General features: G+C 37.2%; 1 protein-coding gene across 1 annotated transcript in view; it reads left to right on the forward strand.

The window, feature by feature from the left end:
* Positions 1–18,005, forward strand: part of LOC138705581 (facilitated trehalose transporter Tret1-like) — a 69,579-nt gene that overhangs the window by 42,450 nt on the left and 9,124 nt on the right. Inside the window, exons 6-9 of the mRNA XM_069834184.1 lie at positions 2,734–2,970; positions 9,773–9,947; positions 12,494–12,760; positions 17,489–17,607. Coding sequence (XP_069690285.1) covers positions 2,734–2,970; positions 9,773–9,947; positions 12,494–12,760; positions 17,489–17,607 — 798 coding nt within the window. The remainder of the gene's footprint in view (positions 1–2,733; positions 2,971–9,772; positions 9,948–12,493; positions 12,761–17,488; positions 17,608–18,005) is intronic.

Raw genomic sequence — 18,005 nt, forward strand, 5'->3', positions numbered from 1 at the left:
AGCTTCCTTCACAAATCATGGTAATGCGAGTTTGAGGAACATGTACTACTGGTTCGTGCAAACTCCCCACTGGTTTCGCGAGGTTGCTTATCAACGGCAGTGGAACATCAATGTTTGGTGTGATATCATTGGCAACCGTATTGTAGGTCCCTATTTTTATCATGGATAATTAAACGGACAGGGATACGCATCATTTCTTCGAGACACTCTACCTTCTAATGCAGAACGTGTGATTGGAAACTCATCTATCAATGTCCCTCACACTTTGCACATGTTTGCAGAGAAGTAGTGAATGCAAAGTTTCCAAGTCGGTGGTTAGGACGGGGTGGTCCTATGAGATGGCCAGCTCAGTCCGCCGACTTAACGCCATTAGACTTCTTTCTCTGGGGCGATGATCGTGTATCAGGAGGTCCCAACGACACTAGAGAATATGTAACAGCATATTACTGCGGAGTGTGCGGAAAATCTGAAGAAACACTACTATCTGTACAACGCTGTCTTGTTCATCGTCTCCACAAGTGTACTGATGCAAACGGTGGAAACTTTGAACATTTGATAAAGTGACAGAGTTTCATCTGAAAAGACATTATTGATTATTTGTGGGTGCGTTTTCAGTGCTGAATGTAATTTCGAAATGAGAAGTTTCTTTGAACTATAGGCCACTAGTATTTTGTTTAGGAAAGTAAAACCACTTCCGTTATCAGTAATTGTACCTCTAGTTTTCAGTTCGACAAAAATAACATACATGTTCCATTTAAAAAAGGTAACTTTGAGTTAAAAGTGGTATTATACAAATCTAGCTTTCAGGTATTAGCTCCCTACGAAGCAGGTTTGAATAATTTCAAGGGAAAAATTGTTCCGGGGGCCGAGTATCGATCCCGAGACCCTTCGCTTAGCGTACGAATGCTCTACCGTACCCAGGAACTATACACGACATCGTCACAATTTTTTCCTTTATATCCACACAACTCAAATGGGCTGACAAGACGCCAGAAACCCAACTTTGAGTGCACACAAATATTGTGTGACTTAAATTATGGCTTTCTGTTAACGTACCAACAGTAACGAATATATTATACAAATCTGGCTTTCAGGTAGTAGTGGTATTGTTATAAGTTTTTGGATTGTGCATACCCTCCCACTGTGTGAGCCCCTGACATGGGTACATGCCTGCGCAAGCAGATTTTTCACATCTTGTTTCATTTCGAAATTCTTTTAGATCGAAGTGTTAGGTGAGTCACCTTGTGTAGGTATATCAGGATGTCGTTTTTCACTTTTCAACGGAATAGGGGCGAGCAGAACATATAGAAAGAGAAAAAGAATAAGAATTAAAATATAAAAAACTGAAGAAAATTAGGAGACAAAAACAATATTAAGAAGGAATAAAGCAATAGGAAAGGAAGAAAATGGGAATATGAAAGAGGAAGATAAAACATTAAAAACAGAGAAAATGTTTTTTCACAAGTTCCTGTTCCAAAAAGAAAATGGTAACAAGAAAGGAAGAGCTGGAAAATGATACATGGATCGATATGAGAATGGCTTCTTAAATGGATGCATCCCAAAAAAAAAAAACACTTCTTTTATAAATTTGAAAATGTAATAAAGGAAAAAGTTGCGTTTTAGTCCAAAAGCAATCCACAGAAATTTCCAGCTTCATAGAATAATCTTTCCTCTTTTTTTTTTTCCGACAAAGATTTTATAATTCAATTGCAACTTTTTGTTCCGTGAATGCTACTACTTGCAGCTTGCCTCCAGAACAAGTTACACATTCAGGGCCATATTCATAGACATTCTTAGTGCGGACTTCCTGTGGATGTTTTGTTTTTTTTATTATTATTATTTAACGACGCTCGCAACTGCAGAGGTTATATCAGCGTCGCCGGATATGCCGGAATTTTGTCCCGCAGGAGTTCTTTTACATGCCAGTAAATCTACTGACATGAGCCTGTCGCATTTAAGCACACTTAAATGCCATCGATCTGGCCCGGGATCGAACCCGTAACCTTGGGCATAGAAGGCCAGCTACTTCCTGTGGATGATCAGCGAACTAACGTTCTTCGTATTCATAAACCAGTGTTAGCGATATGATGTTATATAAATCCTGTAAAAGTAATCAGTCGATAGCCGGGGCTAGTTTAGCACGCTCGTAGCGCGGGCTAGCGAAATGTCTGTGCATAGCACCCTTAATGTTAAAGATGTGGGCTAATGTTGCCAATTTTTCTTCTTTAATGCTGGAGACTAAAGAAACGACAAAATTTCACATAATAAATTGAATGATCTTCCAGTTCATTATAAAAAAAAAAAGAACTTCATTCCACACTTTTGCATTTGAGCTTAAATTAAGAGTATTCTGAGACATTTTTGTTTGGAATAATATTGTGAAAATTATTTATTAACAAATTGTAAAATTTCTCTCTTTGAGTAGTTCAAGTTGATTGCAATTTGCAGTGCTGATTAGATTAGATGTGTCGCATCCCTATTTCGAACATCTGTCCACTTGTTGCGCATTAGAGAAAACACATTCTCTTATAAGTATTCCTATCTAGTATATTTAGGTCTTCTACTGTATGGCTGTCAAATGTCGAACGTGACGAATAACCAAAAGAAATACATCCAAGTCTGCCAAAGGAAGATGGAACGGAAAATCCTAGGAGTATCCATAGAAGACAAAATCCCTAACACCATAAAAAGAGAACTTGCCAACACGGGTGATGTGGTACATTGTGCTATTAGTTTAAAATGGAAATGGAGAGGCCACGTGGCGAGACTCCAGAGCAGCATATGGACGCACATCTCTACCATGTGGGATCCCCACAGGAAACCGGGGCAGACCTGCAACTAGATGCGCCGATCTCTTCAGGAACGCCGCGGGTGTGCAGTGGTGCAGGGCAGCAAGGAGCAGAAGCGAATGGAGAAGTCTACAAAAGACCTAGTCGTGACAAAATGCGGACAGAAAGCGCATACTACTCAGTGCTGATAACTTGTTTGAGTAAATAATCCTTGCGTGACAGCGTTTAAACCAGTGTCTCTGCCGATAACTTGTTAAAGTAAATAATCCTAGTGTGACAATGTCTAAACGAGTGTCAGTTCCGGTAACTTGTTAGAGTACATCGCCTACTTAAGGTCAGAGAGACGTATCCACATATTCTCCATTTTTTACCTGACACAACTGTAACAAGCCAGGAATTGAGGTCTATCTGAGGATCAGACAAACGTAACTGTATCTTAATTAGTACGAATTTTAGATGCTAGCGTATCTATATTGTATGAATAATAGCACGGATCAGACAAACGAAAGAGCTTATCCGTCTATAGATTCTAAAAAGCAATGCTAATTAATGTAATATTTGAAATGTAACAGCGCTTACGTTTCTCTGATCCTAGATAAATAGCCATTGCCCATGTTCTTTCTTCTCAGCAATGTATCAATGCATTAATTTAAATGTTTATTTGTATTAAGAAGAGTGTCATGCAGAAGAGAGGGTAGCAGAGAAATTATGGTTACATCGGTAAATATTCAAAACAGAACTCAATCTGAAAATTCATAGGTCTCGAGACGATATTAGCGATAAGTGTTTAAATTTTCCAAATCTTTCTCCAGAAGAAAAAAAATAACGACATTTTGGAAGGGAAACAAGGATATCACACTAAAAACAAAGAAATGGCAAGAGACTTTAAAAAATGTTCAGAAGAAAAAGGCAAAAGAAGGTGAAAGTATGTTAGCTCTGCTTTCCTGTCCAAAAATAAATTCAAAGCCAATATTCTACAAGAGAAGACTATCTGTTTATAATCTTACTGTTCTTAATGTAGAGGTAAACAAAGCATATTGCTGCGTGTGGGACGAAACGATGGGAAAAAGAGGCTCGATAGATGTGGCTTCATGTGTGTAGAATTTCTTAAAAATCAAGGAGGTGGGAAAGAAGTAACCATGTTTTCCGTCACATATGGGGGTCAGAATAGGAATGCCAACTTCAGTACTATATGTTTATATGGAGTGAATTTATTGGATATTCCTATAATTAACCAATGTTTCTTCGATCCCTGACATTCACGTATGGAAGTGGACTCTGTCCATGCTAACATAGAAAGAAGAAGTAAGCATGTAGATGTGTTCGATTCTACTGGATAGTATACTATTGTGAGAATAGATCAGACAAGCATATGGTAATAGAGATGGATAACACTCACTTTTTAGATTTCAGCCAACTTCATAAGAAGATGATAAACAAGAAAACTGCAGAAAATGGTGATGGTTCGAGATGGTTTGGATAAAATACCGGAAAAAGGTTCCTTGCGCGATATTCTACAAATATTCCTACAATGAAGCATTCCAGGTTCTATGAACCAAGAAATGAGCTGGTCTACGAAGTCATCAGAGACTGAAAACAATATTATTCTTTGCCTCACTTATGACGGCCTCCTCTGCATAAGCAGAGAAAAGAAAAAAATATTTCCTAGATTTGTGTCATAAGGGTATAATACCCCTTCGGTACCATGCATTCTACCAGGGTCTTAATACTTCTGTGGAGGAAAACTAGGAGTAAAATACACAGCAAGTTTTATTTAAGTTTTCGTTACAGATTTAGAGTATTAACTTAATTGGAAGTATTATTATTCTGGTATTAATTTATTAGTTTTTCAGTGAAGTGTCTAAGGTTCATTTAACTTTACTTTATTACTTTATTAATGCTAATTTTTATCAATGAATGAACGACGTAGTAAATAATATTATTAACAAATAATTTTGTTTAGCTGAACATTCTGTACTATCTTTGTTAGATAAAAAAACCTGTAATGTCATTTAACTCATAATTTATTATCTCAAGTTCAAAGTCAGAAGGAGATTATTAACGTTTACGAAAATATTTCAAGTACTTTCATTATTGTATTGTATTGGTCTATGTAAAAACTCTCTATTTAAGAGGAAAATCTTTATTATTTCAGTCTCTGAATAGCACAGAATCACGTTTATACAATTCATGACCAGCAGCTGCAGTGAAATTAGATCTCTACACTTGCGTTCCATAATGTCTGACAGGATACTTAAATATTGTCGGCAGAGGTAGGGAGGCACATAATTGATACTAACCAATGGCAGAGGTCACAGTCCAAGGCTTATCATGATATTGGGCGAACAGAACGCTTCAGACCGCCCACACAGAAAACTATTTTTGACAACCATTAGATCTACCTTCTACATTCATTCAATGTTTTCTGCCCAAGTGTAGGTCTTTCGCTGCAAACCCAGCATTCTCCAATCTTTCATATTTTCAGCTTCCATCTTTATCTCCGCATATGATCCACATATCCTAATGTCATCTTTATCATCTGATATCTGCTTCTACCCCGAACTTTCTTCCTCTTGCACCATTCCTTCCAGTGCATCCTTCACCAGAAGTTTCTTTTCAGCCCGTGACCCAACCAATTCCTTTTTCTCTTCCTGATCAGTTTCATCATCTTTTTTCTTCACCCACTCTTTCGAACACAATTCCATTTCTTATTCTATCTGCCTATTTCATACACTCCATTCTTCTCCATACCCACATTTCAAATGCTTCTAGTCGCTTCCCTTTAATTCATCGCAATGCCTATATTTCTGCCCATAAAATTTAATGTTACACTTCACACAAAGCACTTCACTAGACTCTTCCTTAGTTCTTTTTCCAGAGATCCGCAGAAGGTCTAGTAGAAGCTTCCTTTGCAGTAAAATTGCTATCCTCCTTGCGCTTCCTGGCAGCAGATCGTTACTGCTTAGAGTAGCCTACATCCAAAGTATTTGAAGCTCCACATGTTCTACTGCTTCGTTTCGAATTCGCACATTTTCCACCTTTATTTTTCTTCCGATAACCATGGTCTTCGTCTTGTTTGTATTTGCCTTCATCCCATACTACTCGCAGCAGTCATTTAGCTCCAGTAGCATATCCCTTGGTATAGTCTCTTCTTCTGTTAACAATGCCATATCATCAGCAAATCTTATGCACTTTATTCTTCTTCCTCTTACCATCACTCTTCACATATTCTGAAAACTCTTCTTCACAATATCCTCTAAGTAAATGTTAAAAATTAAATGATGGTTTATTTAACGACGCTCGCAACTGCAGAGGTTATATCAGCTTCGCCGGTTTGCTGGAATTTTGTCCCGCAGGAGTTCTTTTACATGACAGTAAATCTATTGACATGAGCCTGTCACATTTAAACACTCTTAAATGCCATCGACCTAGGCCGGGATCGAACCCGCCAACTCGAGCATAGAAGGCCAGCGCTATACCACAGTGTAATATATACAGTCGCGCAACTTCAACACTCTTTTTGCCAACATTCACGACACTAGCGCTCAAGCGGCAGGCAAGGCACTGGTCATAGAGTTGATACAGCCAGCACTTGCTTTAAAGGTATGCGAGATGTTATAATAACGTTTTAATCATGCGTCGGAATAAAGGCAATGTGTGCAATGATGAAAATTGCAGTAATAACAAGTTTAAATCTCCGAATTTGTCGTTCTTCAGATTCCCTAAAGACCAAGAGAAAATCATAACTCAGTCATAACCTATAATTCACGCTGTAGGTAGCCTACGTATTGTGTTCTATAAAACATTTATTAGTTATCAGTTACCTATTTGTATGTCAGGAAGGAAAGTTTAAATAAAAACAAAGTAAATACCTGTTACAGTATATTATTGTTTTGCGGAGATCATGTGTAAATGTGTAACCATTCCGATTTTGGATAATGTATCTACCGTTTTTAATGCAAGTAATTCCATAATTTTTGTATTCGTGTTTTTTTCTTCATATTTTTCAAAAGTTGAATGTTATATTGCATTCATGTAGGGATTATGGTGTTAATTTTTTCAAGAATTCATGGCGTATTATAATCCTTTTGCAAAATATTCACTTCTTGAATAAATCCAGACTGTGTCGATACATTTCTGATGTGTTGGTATAGATTCATGTGGCAGACGTATTAAGTTCTCAAGAAATAAAAGAGCCTTTTTAAATTTAATATAAAAAGCAATCTTTTCTGTAATAATTTGCATGACTGTTATTGGTGTTGATTTTACATTACCAGTGATTATTTGAGCCGTTCAGAGCAGAAGTGGTATAAGTCAAAATTAGGTAATGAGGTTTAAAGTAAAAATTCTGTAAAATACAGCGCAAAGTAGCAATTAATGTATCCTTCGTGCTATTCACTGGCTACTAATAGTTTAAATAAATTCAATATTAACTGCTACTTTGCGCTGTATTTTACAGAATGTTTACTTTAACCCTCATCACCCATTTTTGACTTACACCACTTCTGCTCTGAAAATAAAATTAGGCCTACATTTTCTGAGTTAATTGAAGTTACAATTTTTTCAACAAAGTTGTGTATTCATTTGTTCTCACCTACGTCACAATAACAGTAAGTGCATGTAAATTACGTATTATATAGGTAGGGTAAGTTAAAATAAAGCTTATGTATGAAAACTGGAAATGTAATGTAAAATGCGATAAACTTTCCATAAAAATTTAAACCATAATATCAGCACTATTAGCAACTCAAAATAATAATAAAAACATTGAAAAATAATGAACTTCATAAATCAATGTCTGTCAAATTAAGGTTTAAATCTTCCCCTTTTTTATTTTTAAGTTTACCTCAGCGGCCGAGTTTACCCCAATCTTCGGTATGGAAAATAGTTAATTTCTCAGGAAATAGGGAGAGGAGTTCACCACGCGATGTACCCTACGAGATATGCCCTACAATTTTGACTCTTCTCACAGGAAATATAGAGTTCCAATGGTTTATAAATATGTTTAGGAATGAATTGAATTAACCGTCCACGTACGAACAATTATATCATTTCAAACCATGATACGTGATCATGGCCATGATTCAGTTGTAAGGAGCAGAAGGAATTACGTTTATTCCCAGCTTCTGAAACTTGTAGATTAACTGCGTGTGAAATTGTTCCAGGATTCTAAAGTAGAATTAGTAAGAACCATATACACTTATTGTATAGTATAAAAATATAAAATAAATTACGCAAAACCCGTTTTCTGATGTGTTATCATATGTGCACACTTTTAACTTGTCTGCCGCTAGAGGGCTACTGTCGCGCCAGCTGTCAAATGTTGGCATATTTTATACGTATGAGTTGCGTGACTATCTATTAGACTGTGGCTATACCAACTAGCTATCGAGGCTGACAAAGTAAATGTTGAACAGGATAGATGATAAAGAGCATTCTTGTCGTACTTCTGTCTCTATTTTACTTCCTTCAAACATTTCTTCTCCTATCCTAACTTTCATTCGTTCTTCCATATGAAGGTTACACATCAGCCCTCTCTCTTTTCAATCCATACCAATTTTCTTCACGCTCCCAATCAGTTTATTCCAGTCGCTCTATTAAATGCCTTTTCTAAGTCCACAAATACTATATACACTTCTTTATTCTTATCTAGGTATCTTTCGCCCATTGTTCATAGCAGTGCAATTGCATCTCTCCCACCTTTTCTCTTCCTGAAGAAAACTGCTCTTCTTCCAACATGATGTCATTCCATCTTAGAATATAAACGCAGATTCATTATTCGTAGGAGAATTTTCGCCGAGTGCGATATCAGGCTGATAGTCCTGAACTCCTTATATTTCTTGGCATTATTTTTCTTCGTATTGACAGCAACACTATCTCCGTAAAATCTTCAGTCGCCTTTCTCATATATTTCGTTGCATTAGGATACAATTTCTTTCTTGTCTCCACCCAAGCATTTCACTAATTCAATGGGGATTCCATCACACCTGTAGATTTCCCATTTTTCGTTTCCCTAAGCGCTACTTCTTTCCTTAAAATAGAAAATCTTTTTTCCGCCTTCTGATATTGTTCCTTCGTCTTCTATAGCTAAGTCATCTGAATGATTCCCTGTCTCGTAAACTTCCACATATTTCGTCCGTCTGTTCAGTATTCATTGTTTGTCTGTTATTTCATTTCCGATTCGTCCCCTATCAAACATATGGCTTTCCTGTTTTTGTATGTGAAATCCAAACATTTCACTTCCTGGCACATTAATAATTCATATGTTCATTTTCTCTCTAGATCCTCTATTTCTTTACATTTCTCTTTCATCCAGTCTTCCTTCGTCTAACAGTGTCTCTTCTTAGTTCATTGTTTAGTTTCCTGTAGTTTCTCCTACAGATATTGCAAATTTCAGTGCATCTCTAGAACAGCAAAATTAATCATCTACTGTAAATCATCTTCATTCATGGCAAAAGTAAATGTTTGAAGTAAAGATTTCAATATTATGCAAAAAATAATAGCAAAAATATTCGGAAAGAAGAAAAGTACGGAGACTTAAAAATTAAGGCGAAATACCAAAGATCCAGGGAAATACGGGAGGGTTGGCAACCCTAATGTTGGTAAACTCTAGTTTAGTGTATTTAATCCGCCCGAAGGTTAACTATTCACTTATATTAATTTTTAAGATTTCTTGTTTTCTGCAAGTCAAGAGATTTATTTTGCGTAAAGCTTCACAACGTAGGCCGGACAGTGATAGTTTAGCCACAGTCTAGTATATACAGTCGCGAAGCTCAATACGTGGTAAATATGCAAACATTAGATAGTTGCTCACCACTAGAATCACTAATATCGCCTCATTACAGCCAATGCAAAATAGTACCGTCACAGTCTATTGTTTCTAGCACCCTCAAAACTCAAGCTTCGTGACTGTATAATATAGTAAACTGTGGTTTAGCTTCATGCACGACTCCACTTAATGAAATTCTTCTGTACGTCTCCAGGTGCTGGCGATATCAGCGGCCAATCTCGTCGTCATGGACATGGCAATTACATTCTTCTTCTCTACCAATGTGATAGCAGCTCTGCACAAGTCGGCACAAGATTTCAATTCCACGGAGGAGTTGTACAACGCCACAGAAGGACTGTTCATGGACGACACATACGCGTCTTGGTTTGGTAAGTTAATACTTTCTTTCGAAACGGGGATGTAAACTTTCCTCTTACTGTACTTTTACAGAAAGTAGAGTTTTGTAACTCTGCGAAAATTCTACCTATTTTCGTGGAAGTACTAGTAGGCTATATAACATTCTTCATACAGAAAACGTGGTGTTAGGTATGATGTATATCAGTCTGTTTTTGCACAGCAATTTCCCTTAAACTATTTGGCAGCTTTTGTTCACATTCAGTAACTATACAGGATATTTAAAAAATGATAGTCAAAAATTTAGGTATGAGAATCAAAAACAAAGAGAAGCAAAAAAATTCGAGTAAATATGGGTCCGAAAATTAACCGTTTACGAGATAATGAATGCCATTTGTTTTTTGCTGGTTGCAGCCATCAGTGAACCGAGCGCCTGGATACAGTAAAGCGGCAACATGCATGCTTCGTACGTATGCCGCACTCTCCCCACCCGATATCCCTCTAGGTGTGAGACGATATGGTGAAAGGCTGATAAGTAGAGGAGGACTTGTACCTAGATTACAAGATTTAAATCTTTTGGATTTTTTTGGGTATGGGGTTATGCAAAAAGACTAGTTTACAAAGCAGACATCATCACACCTGAAAAATTGCAACATCGGATTTTAGATCCCTTCCAGCAAATGAAAAATGGCCCAGGAATCCTCGAGCGCATTCTTGAGTCTTTCCGGATAAGACTAGACAGATGCATTCAAGTGCATGGTCAGCATTTTGAACAACTGCTGTAAAATTCTTTAGTTAATATGTTCATACTGTACTGCACCTTGTATATCCAAAAATTTCATTACAAGCAGCCTCTACAATCTACTTTATTCCATAGTTCCATAGTTACTTCTAACTCGTTGGTCAAAGTGTACAGACTTGTTTGTGCTTTAGTGTCGTCTTTTGAAATCGAACAAAATTTAAAATTCAAAGAGTATAAATTTTGCGATAATTCTGTTTTCCGTATTTCGCGATTTGTTAGGAAATCGTTTATTTCATGATTATGCTCAATTTCGCAATATTTCGTGGGTTCAAAATTTAGTATTATTGAATATTTGGATACATAAAACCAAGATAATTTGAATGAAATGTTAGATACAAAATTTCTTGGATATCGTTAATACCAAAAAATTGGGACTCTATTCATAAGTAATGGACATTTCAGCAATAAATATTCAGCACAGACCAATATAAACACCTCGTATTACTCTCCAGACTTCCAAACGATATTCATCATCGTGTCAACTGCATAATACTTTCTACAGTATTCGCACTTGCACATCATCTACCGCAGCAAGCCTGAAACCGTTAACATCTCTGTGAAATGATGCAATATAATTCTAGGGGACGGATGTGGAAAATGATTCAATTCCGTACTTTCCCTATATTTCTTAACGATAGTGAGGATTACTCTGAATAGTAGAGCAATTAGGGTATGTAGGTGAAACGGAATACTTCTGAAAAAAAATCTGTTGCAAACAGTCTTTTAACTATAAACTTAACTTATAAACTACTCCATTAACTTGGACTCTGGTCTCCACTTAGGAAAGCCAACACTCTAACCTTACAGATAACGGTGCACCTTCGTGAATGTTAATGAAATCGCTATTTTGAAATTAGTACGTTGTAAACACCTTGGGATATAGTAGCTGTACCTTTTTTTGGACTTCGCGCGTCTGGCAGTGCAAGGCATACTGTTTCTGAGATTTGGGTATATGTAACATGGATTATGTGGTATTATAATTACAATTATATTTTTAATTTCAGAGAATAGTATATTCAAAATGTTAATTTTGATAGCATGTCACGTGAGTGAGAAATGACATGTAAATTTTTCCTAGAGCTTTCTAATTCAGAAAGGAGGCAGGTTAAATCAACGACACAGGTCTATCAAATTAATTTTCCTTTGAAGAAAACTAAAGTAGATACTTATATTTTCCTTAAAATTCCATCATCCTATCCTGGGTTTGAGCCCGTGAATATTACATTATTGTTTTGGTATTGTATCACTTGTGAGATTCAGATCTATCTTCGGACAGTTGACTAAACAACAACTACAACAACAGTAAGCATAGTAGCTACTCAAAAACGAAGGACGACCTAATCCGGAAATGTACGAAATATTATTTTTCTCAAATCTAATTCATTCATTCATTCATTCATTCATTCATTCATTCATTCATTCATTCATTCATTCATTCATTCATTCATTCATTCAGTGTTCTGCCCAAGAGCAGGTCTTTTACTGCAAACCCAATTTTCTCCAATCTTTCCTATTTTCTGCCTTCCTTTTTGTCTCATATGATCCGCATATCTTCATGTCTTCTATCATATTATATCTTCTTCTGCTTCATACTCTTCTCCCGTTCACAATTCCTTCCAGTGCACCCTTCAGTAGGCAGTTTCTTCTCAGCCAGTGGCCCAATCAATTCCCTTTCCTCTTCCTGATCAATTTCAGCATCATTCAAATCTAATTTGACATGTAAAATATGTATATCGCTACCAATAAGTGGAAAGTAGAATCTGATTTCTAATGTTGCAGGTGGCTTACCCTACATTTGCCAGCCGATCGGCAGTTTTGCTTCAGGGTTTATTGTAACATGGTTCGGTCGCAAGAGGTCTCTCATGCTCGTCTGCGTACCTCATGTTATAAGCTGTGTGCTGGTAAACACGGCCCCCTCGATCGCCGTACTTTTCCTTGCCAATGTCATCATAGGCATCACAGTAGGTCTCACAGAAGCGCCCATCAACAGTTACTTCGGAGAGATCTGTCAACCTACACTAAGGAGTGCCTTAGCCAGCTGCGCATGTGAGATTGTTATTAATAATTTTATTCTGCTGTAGTGGGAAAAATATTTCAAAAGATTTTCCTTCGCGTTTTAATTTCTTGCACGGAAGCATTTGCACGTGTGAATTTAGACTTCCACAATGCTCAACGTCTTTGCGCCCTGTTATGGATGCAGGAACATCCACCTTATATATTATATCGTATCTCTTATATCATGAGAAAAGCCAAGGAAATGAGAGAACGGCTGTTGGTAGTGCAATCATCAGATTCACTTAAGTTCCCCTTGTCTTGTCTTCCCTGAAGGATAGAGTCGATGCATAGTTCTGAAAAATTTGATATTTCCGCATCCATAACGAGGCTAGAAAAGGCACAATTTCTCAGTACATTTACACGCACCAGAGTAAGAGGCGAAGACTGCTAATTTTTTATTCTTTAGCAAGGCCCTTAACTTTGCCGTTATTCTCCCCGACTCGACGAAATTCGCTCATAGATATCACTAGTAAACCACCTAGTTTGTCAAAGACTGTCCAGAGTGCACCATAGGTCCTGGATCAATACTGCACTCGTAATGAATGATGATGTAGAATTGTTGGGATGTCACAGGGGAACCGGAGTACCCGGAGAAACTCCGTGTTGACTAGATCACGCCTTACCCAACGTAATTAAAAACTGAAAAGTATCGACCGGAATATGAACCCGGTCCCCTGAATTAAAGGCTCACTGCTGAAATGTTAAGTACAAGAATATCGACAGACACTAAATAATTATCTAAATGAACTAAATATCTATATTGCATAAGAATACTTTAAATTAACGTAACAATTGAAGGAAATAATTGACGTATTTATTGAAAATGTTAATCGCAGCAGTCTATATGACGACGATAGAACCTGAATGACGAAGAATAATTATTATTATTCTAATCACAATATCTGGATCGTATTGTTGTTTTGCACAAATAAAAGTTTCTCGAACTTCATTGGAAATTTAAGCAAACCTTTTCTCCTTTTAACAACACGTTTTAACGAATTAGGAGGTCTTAGGAAAACAAAACGCTGATGGATGAAAATACAGTACTTGCATAAGAGAATGACTGAACTCATTTTATGCTCTATTGTTATAAACATTTTCACATTGTTGAGACACAAGTGATTCAAAATAATATATCATCACCTTCAGTAGAAACACCATTTCCAAACTTCTGTAAAATTTACGGCAAACTTCGGAATGTGATGTAGTATAACTATATACTGCACTACTAATTATGCGTCAAAACAAACAGTACTGAAATTATCGCTCATCTGCTGTTCACGTTTCCCTAGCAACGAAGTATTTATTACAGTAGTTTGACATGTTGTGAATTCAGTGTTGTGTTGATTTCTGCAATTGATGGGTTTGGGGGGAAAACCAGGCAGCTCCAATTTTTTTTTCTGTTCATTTTTGAGTTATTTATGCACAGAGGATAAAAAAAATACGCTCTATCGTTTGGTCGAAGAACCAAGTAGTTCCAGGAATTACATTCACAGTTATAATGCATTTTGGACCTGCCTCTTCTGTACACGCTTATTGTTTGGCGGTAAGTTTTTCTTCGTTATCTCGAAAAGTACTGAATTGAAACTGCCTGGTTTTTCCCCCAAACCCCTCAATTATGGTTCTCACAACTGAGGAGAAGATGTTTATTACCCAACATTATTTCCGGTAATAGGAAGTACTGAAATTACAAACTTACTGTGAAAATCAAGGTAAGTCATAACATGCAAGGTGATGTGAAACTGATCCCGTACGACGGAACTTCTCGACGATAGCTAACAATGTCATATTATTTGATGCTGCAGTGTTAAATCGCTCCTGGTACTGCTCTTTAACGTGGCAAAAGCTCGGCCCATTCTGACGCCCCACTCCGTATGATGGAAATAATGCTCGACAATAAACACCTTCCTCTCTTTTGTGAGAACCATTTTAGAAAATGTTTACTATATTATTACGTATGAACAATGCAACAATGAGGTCAGATAAACTTCAAGATGGATAAGATACATACATGCGCAGTATCAGTACAACAATTTCAGTACTGTTTTGGCGCATACCATGTTATACTGTATTTCAAAGAGAAAACTAGTGAACACTCACTACCCCTGATCACATAATATCGCATTGGGCATTCCCATGTTATGAAATGGCAAAATAAAATGAGAATAACTACCAGAGCCTCCACCGTCGAAAAGGCATTTTTTGGTAACGATCGCTAGATGGAAATACAGTTGCTCCATGAAATTTCATAAGGGTTATAACGTGACTTCTTTTGCAATCTCTAGATTGCAACATAGTGAAATTTATAAAAGTCTGTTAGGCTGATCAATCTGTTATATGTGATCAGGGCTATAACTCGGAAAAATGACTGGCAACCAAGTGGAAAGTACTAATTGCATATATTTTAATAATGAAACAACATTTTTTCGTTGGTTGATGGCTGGAGTACTAACAGATCACAGTACGAAATCGATCTTTTGAGTGCTGGGTTCAGTGAATTGAGGTCACGGTACACGTTTTTCATTATTATATTCTTAGATCATGGGCCAATGAAATGACAGTAGTTGGAATGTAAGTTAAATAGTAGGCCTACCCATCTAATAGAGGAGCAGAAAAGAGGATAGCTACATTTAAGTAAATACACTATGAAGCATTAAATTGGTCACAATTATTTCTAACTGGTAGGCCTAGATTCCCAAGAAACTAGTTCGATTAATTAAAATGTGTCTCAGTGAAACATACAGCAGAGTCCGTATAGGTCAGTTTCTATCTGATGCTTTTCCAATTCACTGCGGGCTAAAGCAGGGAGATGCACTATCACCTTTACTTTTTAACTTCGCTTTAGAATATGCCATTAGGAAAGTTCAGGATAACAGGCAGGGTTTGGAATTGAACGGGCTACATCAGCTTCTTGTCTATGCAGATGACGTGAATATGTTAGGAGAAAATACACAAACGGTTAGGGAAAACACGGAAATTTTACTTGAAGCAAGTAAAGCGATCGGTTTGGAAGTAAATCCCGAAAAGACAAAGTATATGATTATGTCTCGTGACGGGAGTATTGTACGAAATGGAAATATAAATATTGGAGATTTATCCTTCGAAGAGGTGGAAAAATTCAAATATCTTGGAGCAACAGTAACAAATATAAATGACACTCGGGAGGAAATTAAACGCAGAATAAATATGGGAAATGCGTGTTATTATTCGGTTGAGAAGCTCTTATCATCCAGTCTGCTGTCCAAAAATCTGAAAGTTAGAATTTATAAAACAGTTATATTACCGGTTCTTCTATATGGCTGTGAAACGTGGACTCTCACTCTGAGAGAGGAACATAGGTTAAGGGTGTTTGAGAATAAGGTGCTTAGGAAAATATTTGGAGCTAAGCGGGATGAAGTTACAGGAGAATGGAGAAAGTTACACAACACAGAACTGCACGCATTGTATTCTTCACCTGACATAATTAGGAACTTGAAATCCAGACGTTTGAGATGGGCAGGGCATGTAGCACGTATGAGCGAATTCAGAAATGCATATAGAGTGTTAGTTGGGAGACCGGAGGGAAAAAGACCTTTAGGGAGGCCGAGACGTAGATGGGAGGATAATATTAAAATGGATTTGAGGGAGGTGGGGTATGATGATAGAGACTGGCTTAATCTTGCACAGGATAGGGACCGATGGCGGGCTTATGTGAGGGCGGCAATGAACCTTCGGGTTCCTTAAAAGCCATTTGTAAGTAAGTAAGTAAGGCCTAGTCACTGTAAAAATACAGCTCAAGCGGGAAGGAGTGGGTTTAGAAGTACACAGTACAGCTCAAGCGTGTACAAACATACCGGAACAAAACAGATGCTCTCTTCTAATGCAGGAGCGTACCTTGCTAATACTGTTGGTTACATAAAACGAGCAGCAAATACAAACTTTTAATCTCATTAATAGAACATTATGGTAAATTTATATTTTATGTAACAATATTGCTCGATTTTTAATTGTAGGTCTAAAAAATAAACAATAATGGTTTTCTGCTCAAAATCACATTAACTTTTTTCTGGTGCAACATTTTAAACTTTCCCTCTTCCGTAAAGCAGTATAATTTTTTAAACAAATTTTTGGTTGCATGATTTTCGAAACCGATTAAGAGACTTCTAGATTCTAATAATCGTTGAGAAATTGCTACAAAAGTTCGCCGATTAGCTAACCTTCTTTGAGGAAAACGTTGACGGAACATCTTTCTTGCCTCACTTGAATTACGATGACTTTCTCCATAAATTAATAACCTATGATATTCCTAAACTGTGAATGATATTATAAGTTGTTTATCGAATAGCCTGTACTGAACTGCCATCCTCTCGGCAGTAGAGCTATGGACAGGGAGCTTGAACTCGGCTGACTCGTACTTACGTCTGTGCAGAGTACTGCATGCTGAACGTCGCCAGAATATTAACAAATTTAAGCCTACATTATTATTTAAATTCATGAAAACGTAATAGAACACACATATTTATTTAAATTAACATTAACATTAACTCAGCGCCCTCAAAGAAATAAGATGAGCCAGGTTTTATCTGTGTTCTAGTCTTCAGGCCCGGAGGCATCTTGTGAGTTCTCAGGTAATTTGGTAATTTGTGTCAGGGTGGAAAGTCGTTCAGCTTGTTGAAATTGCAAAGACACAAGTGATGTAGGAACCAACAGAGTCCTGCAGTTGTGCTGGCTTGGTTGCAGCCCTGTTCTACCAGTTCGGCATGTTCCTGGTGCTCATGCTCGGCAGCATCATGCACTGGAGGACTACTGCCGCTGTCTGCGTGGCTGCGCCTATTATCACCATCATCCTCATCAGCCAGGTGAGACTGAGTCGTAGAAATCTCAAATGCACGAAATGTTTCTCATATGGTAGTTTAAAATCAATACATTTCCAAAAATACTGAACATATTTTAACATTCCAATACAAAGCAATTTCCTCTTCGTCCTCTCATTTCTCCTTTTCTTCCACATTCTTTCCCTTCTTACCCCTCTTTGTCTTCCAACTTTTACACTTCTTCCTATTTTGCTTCGTTCCTCTACCTCGTAATCATCTTGTTTTCTCTTTTTTCTTCCCCCTCTTTTACACTTCTGATTTCTGACTCTTTACATTCTCTTTCCTTCTGTACTCTTCTCTTTTTCCACTTCCTCTACATCCCAGATTCTTCCTCTTTCTTCTATTCTTCTCTCTGTTCTTTCTCTTCATCTTTTACCCAGTCT

This window comes from Periplaneta americana, chromosome 9, assembly GCF_040183065.1.
Source record: "Periplaneta americana isolate PAMFEO1 chromosome 9, P.americana_PAMFEO1_priV1, whole genome shotgun sequence".
NCBI classification, from domain to species: Eukaryota; Metazoa; Arthropoda; class Insecta; order Blattodea; family Blattidae; genus Periplaneta; species Periplaneta americana.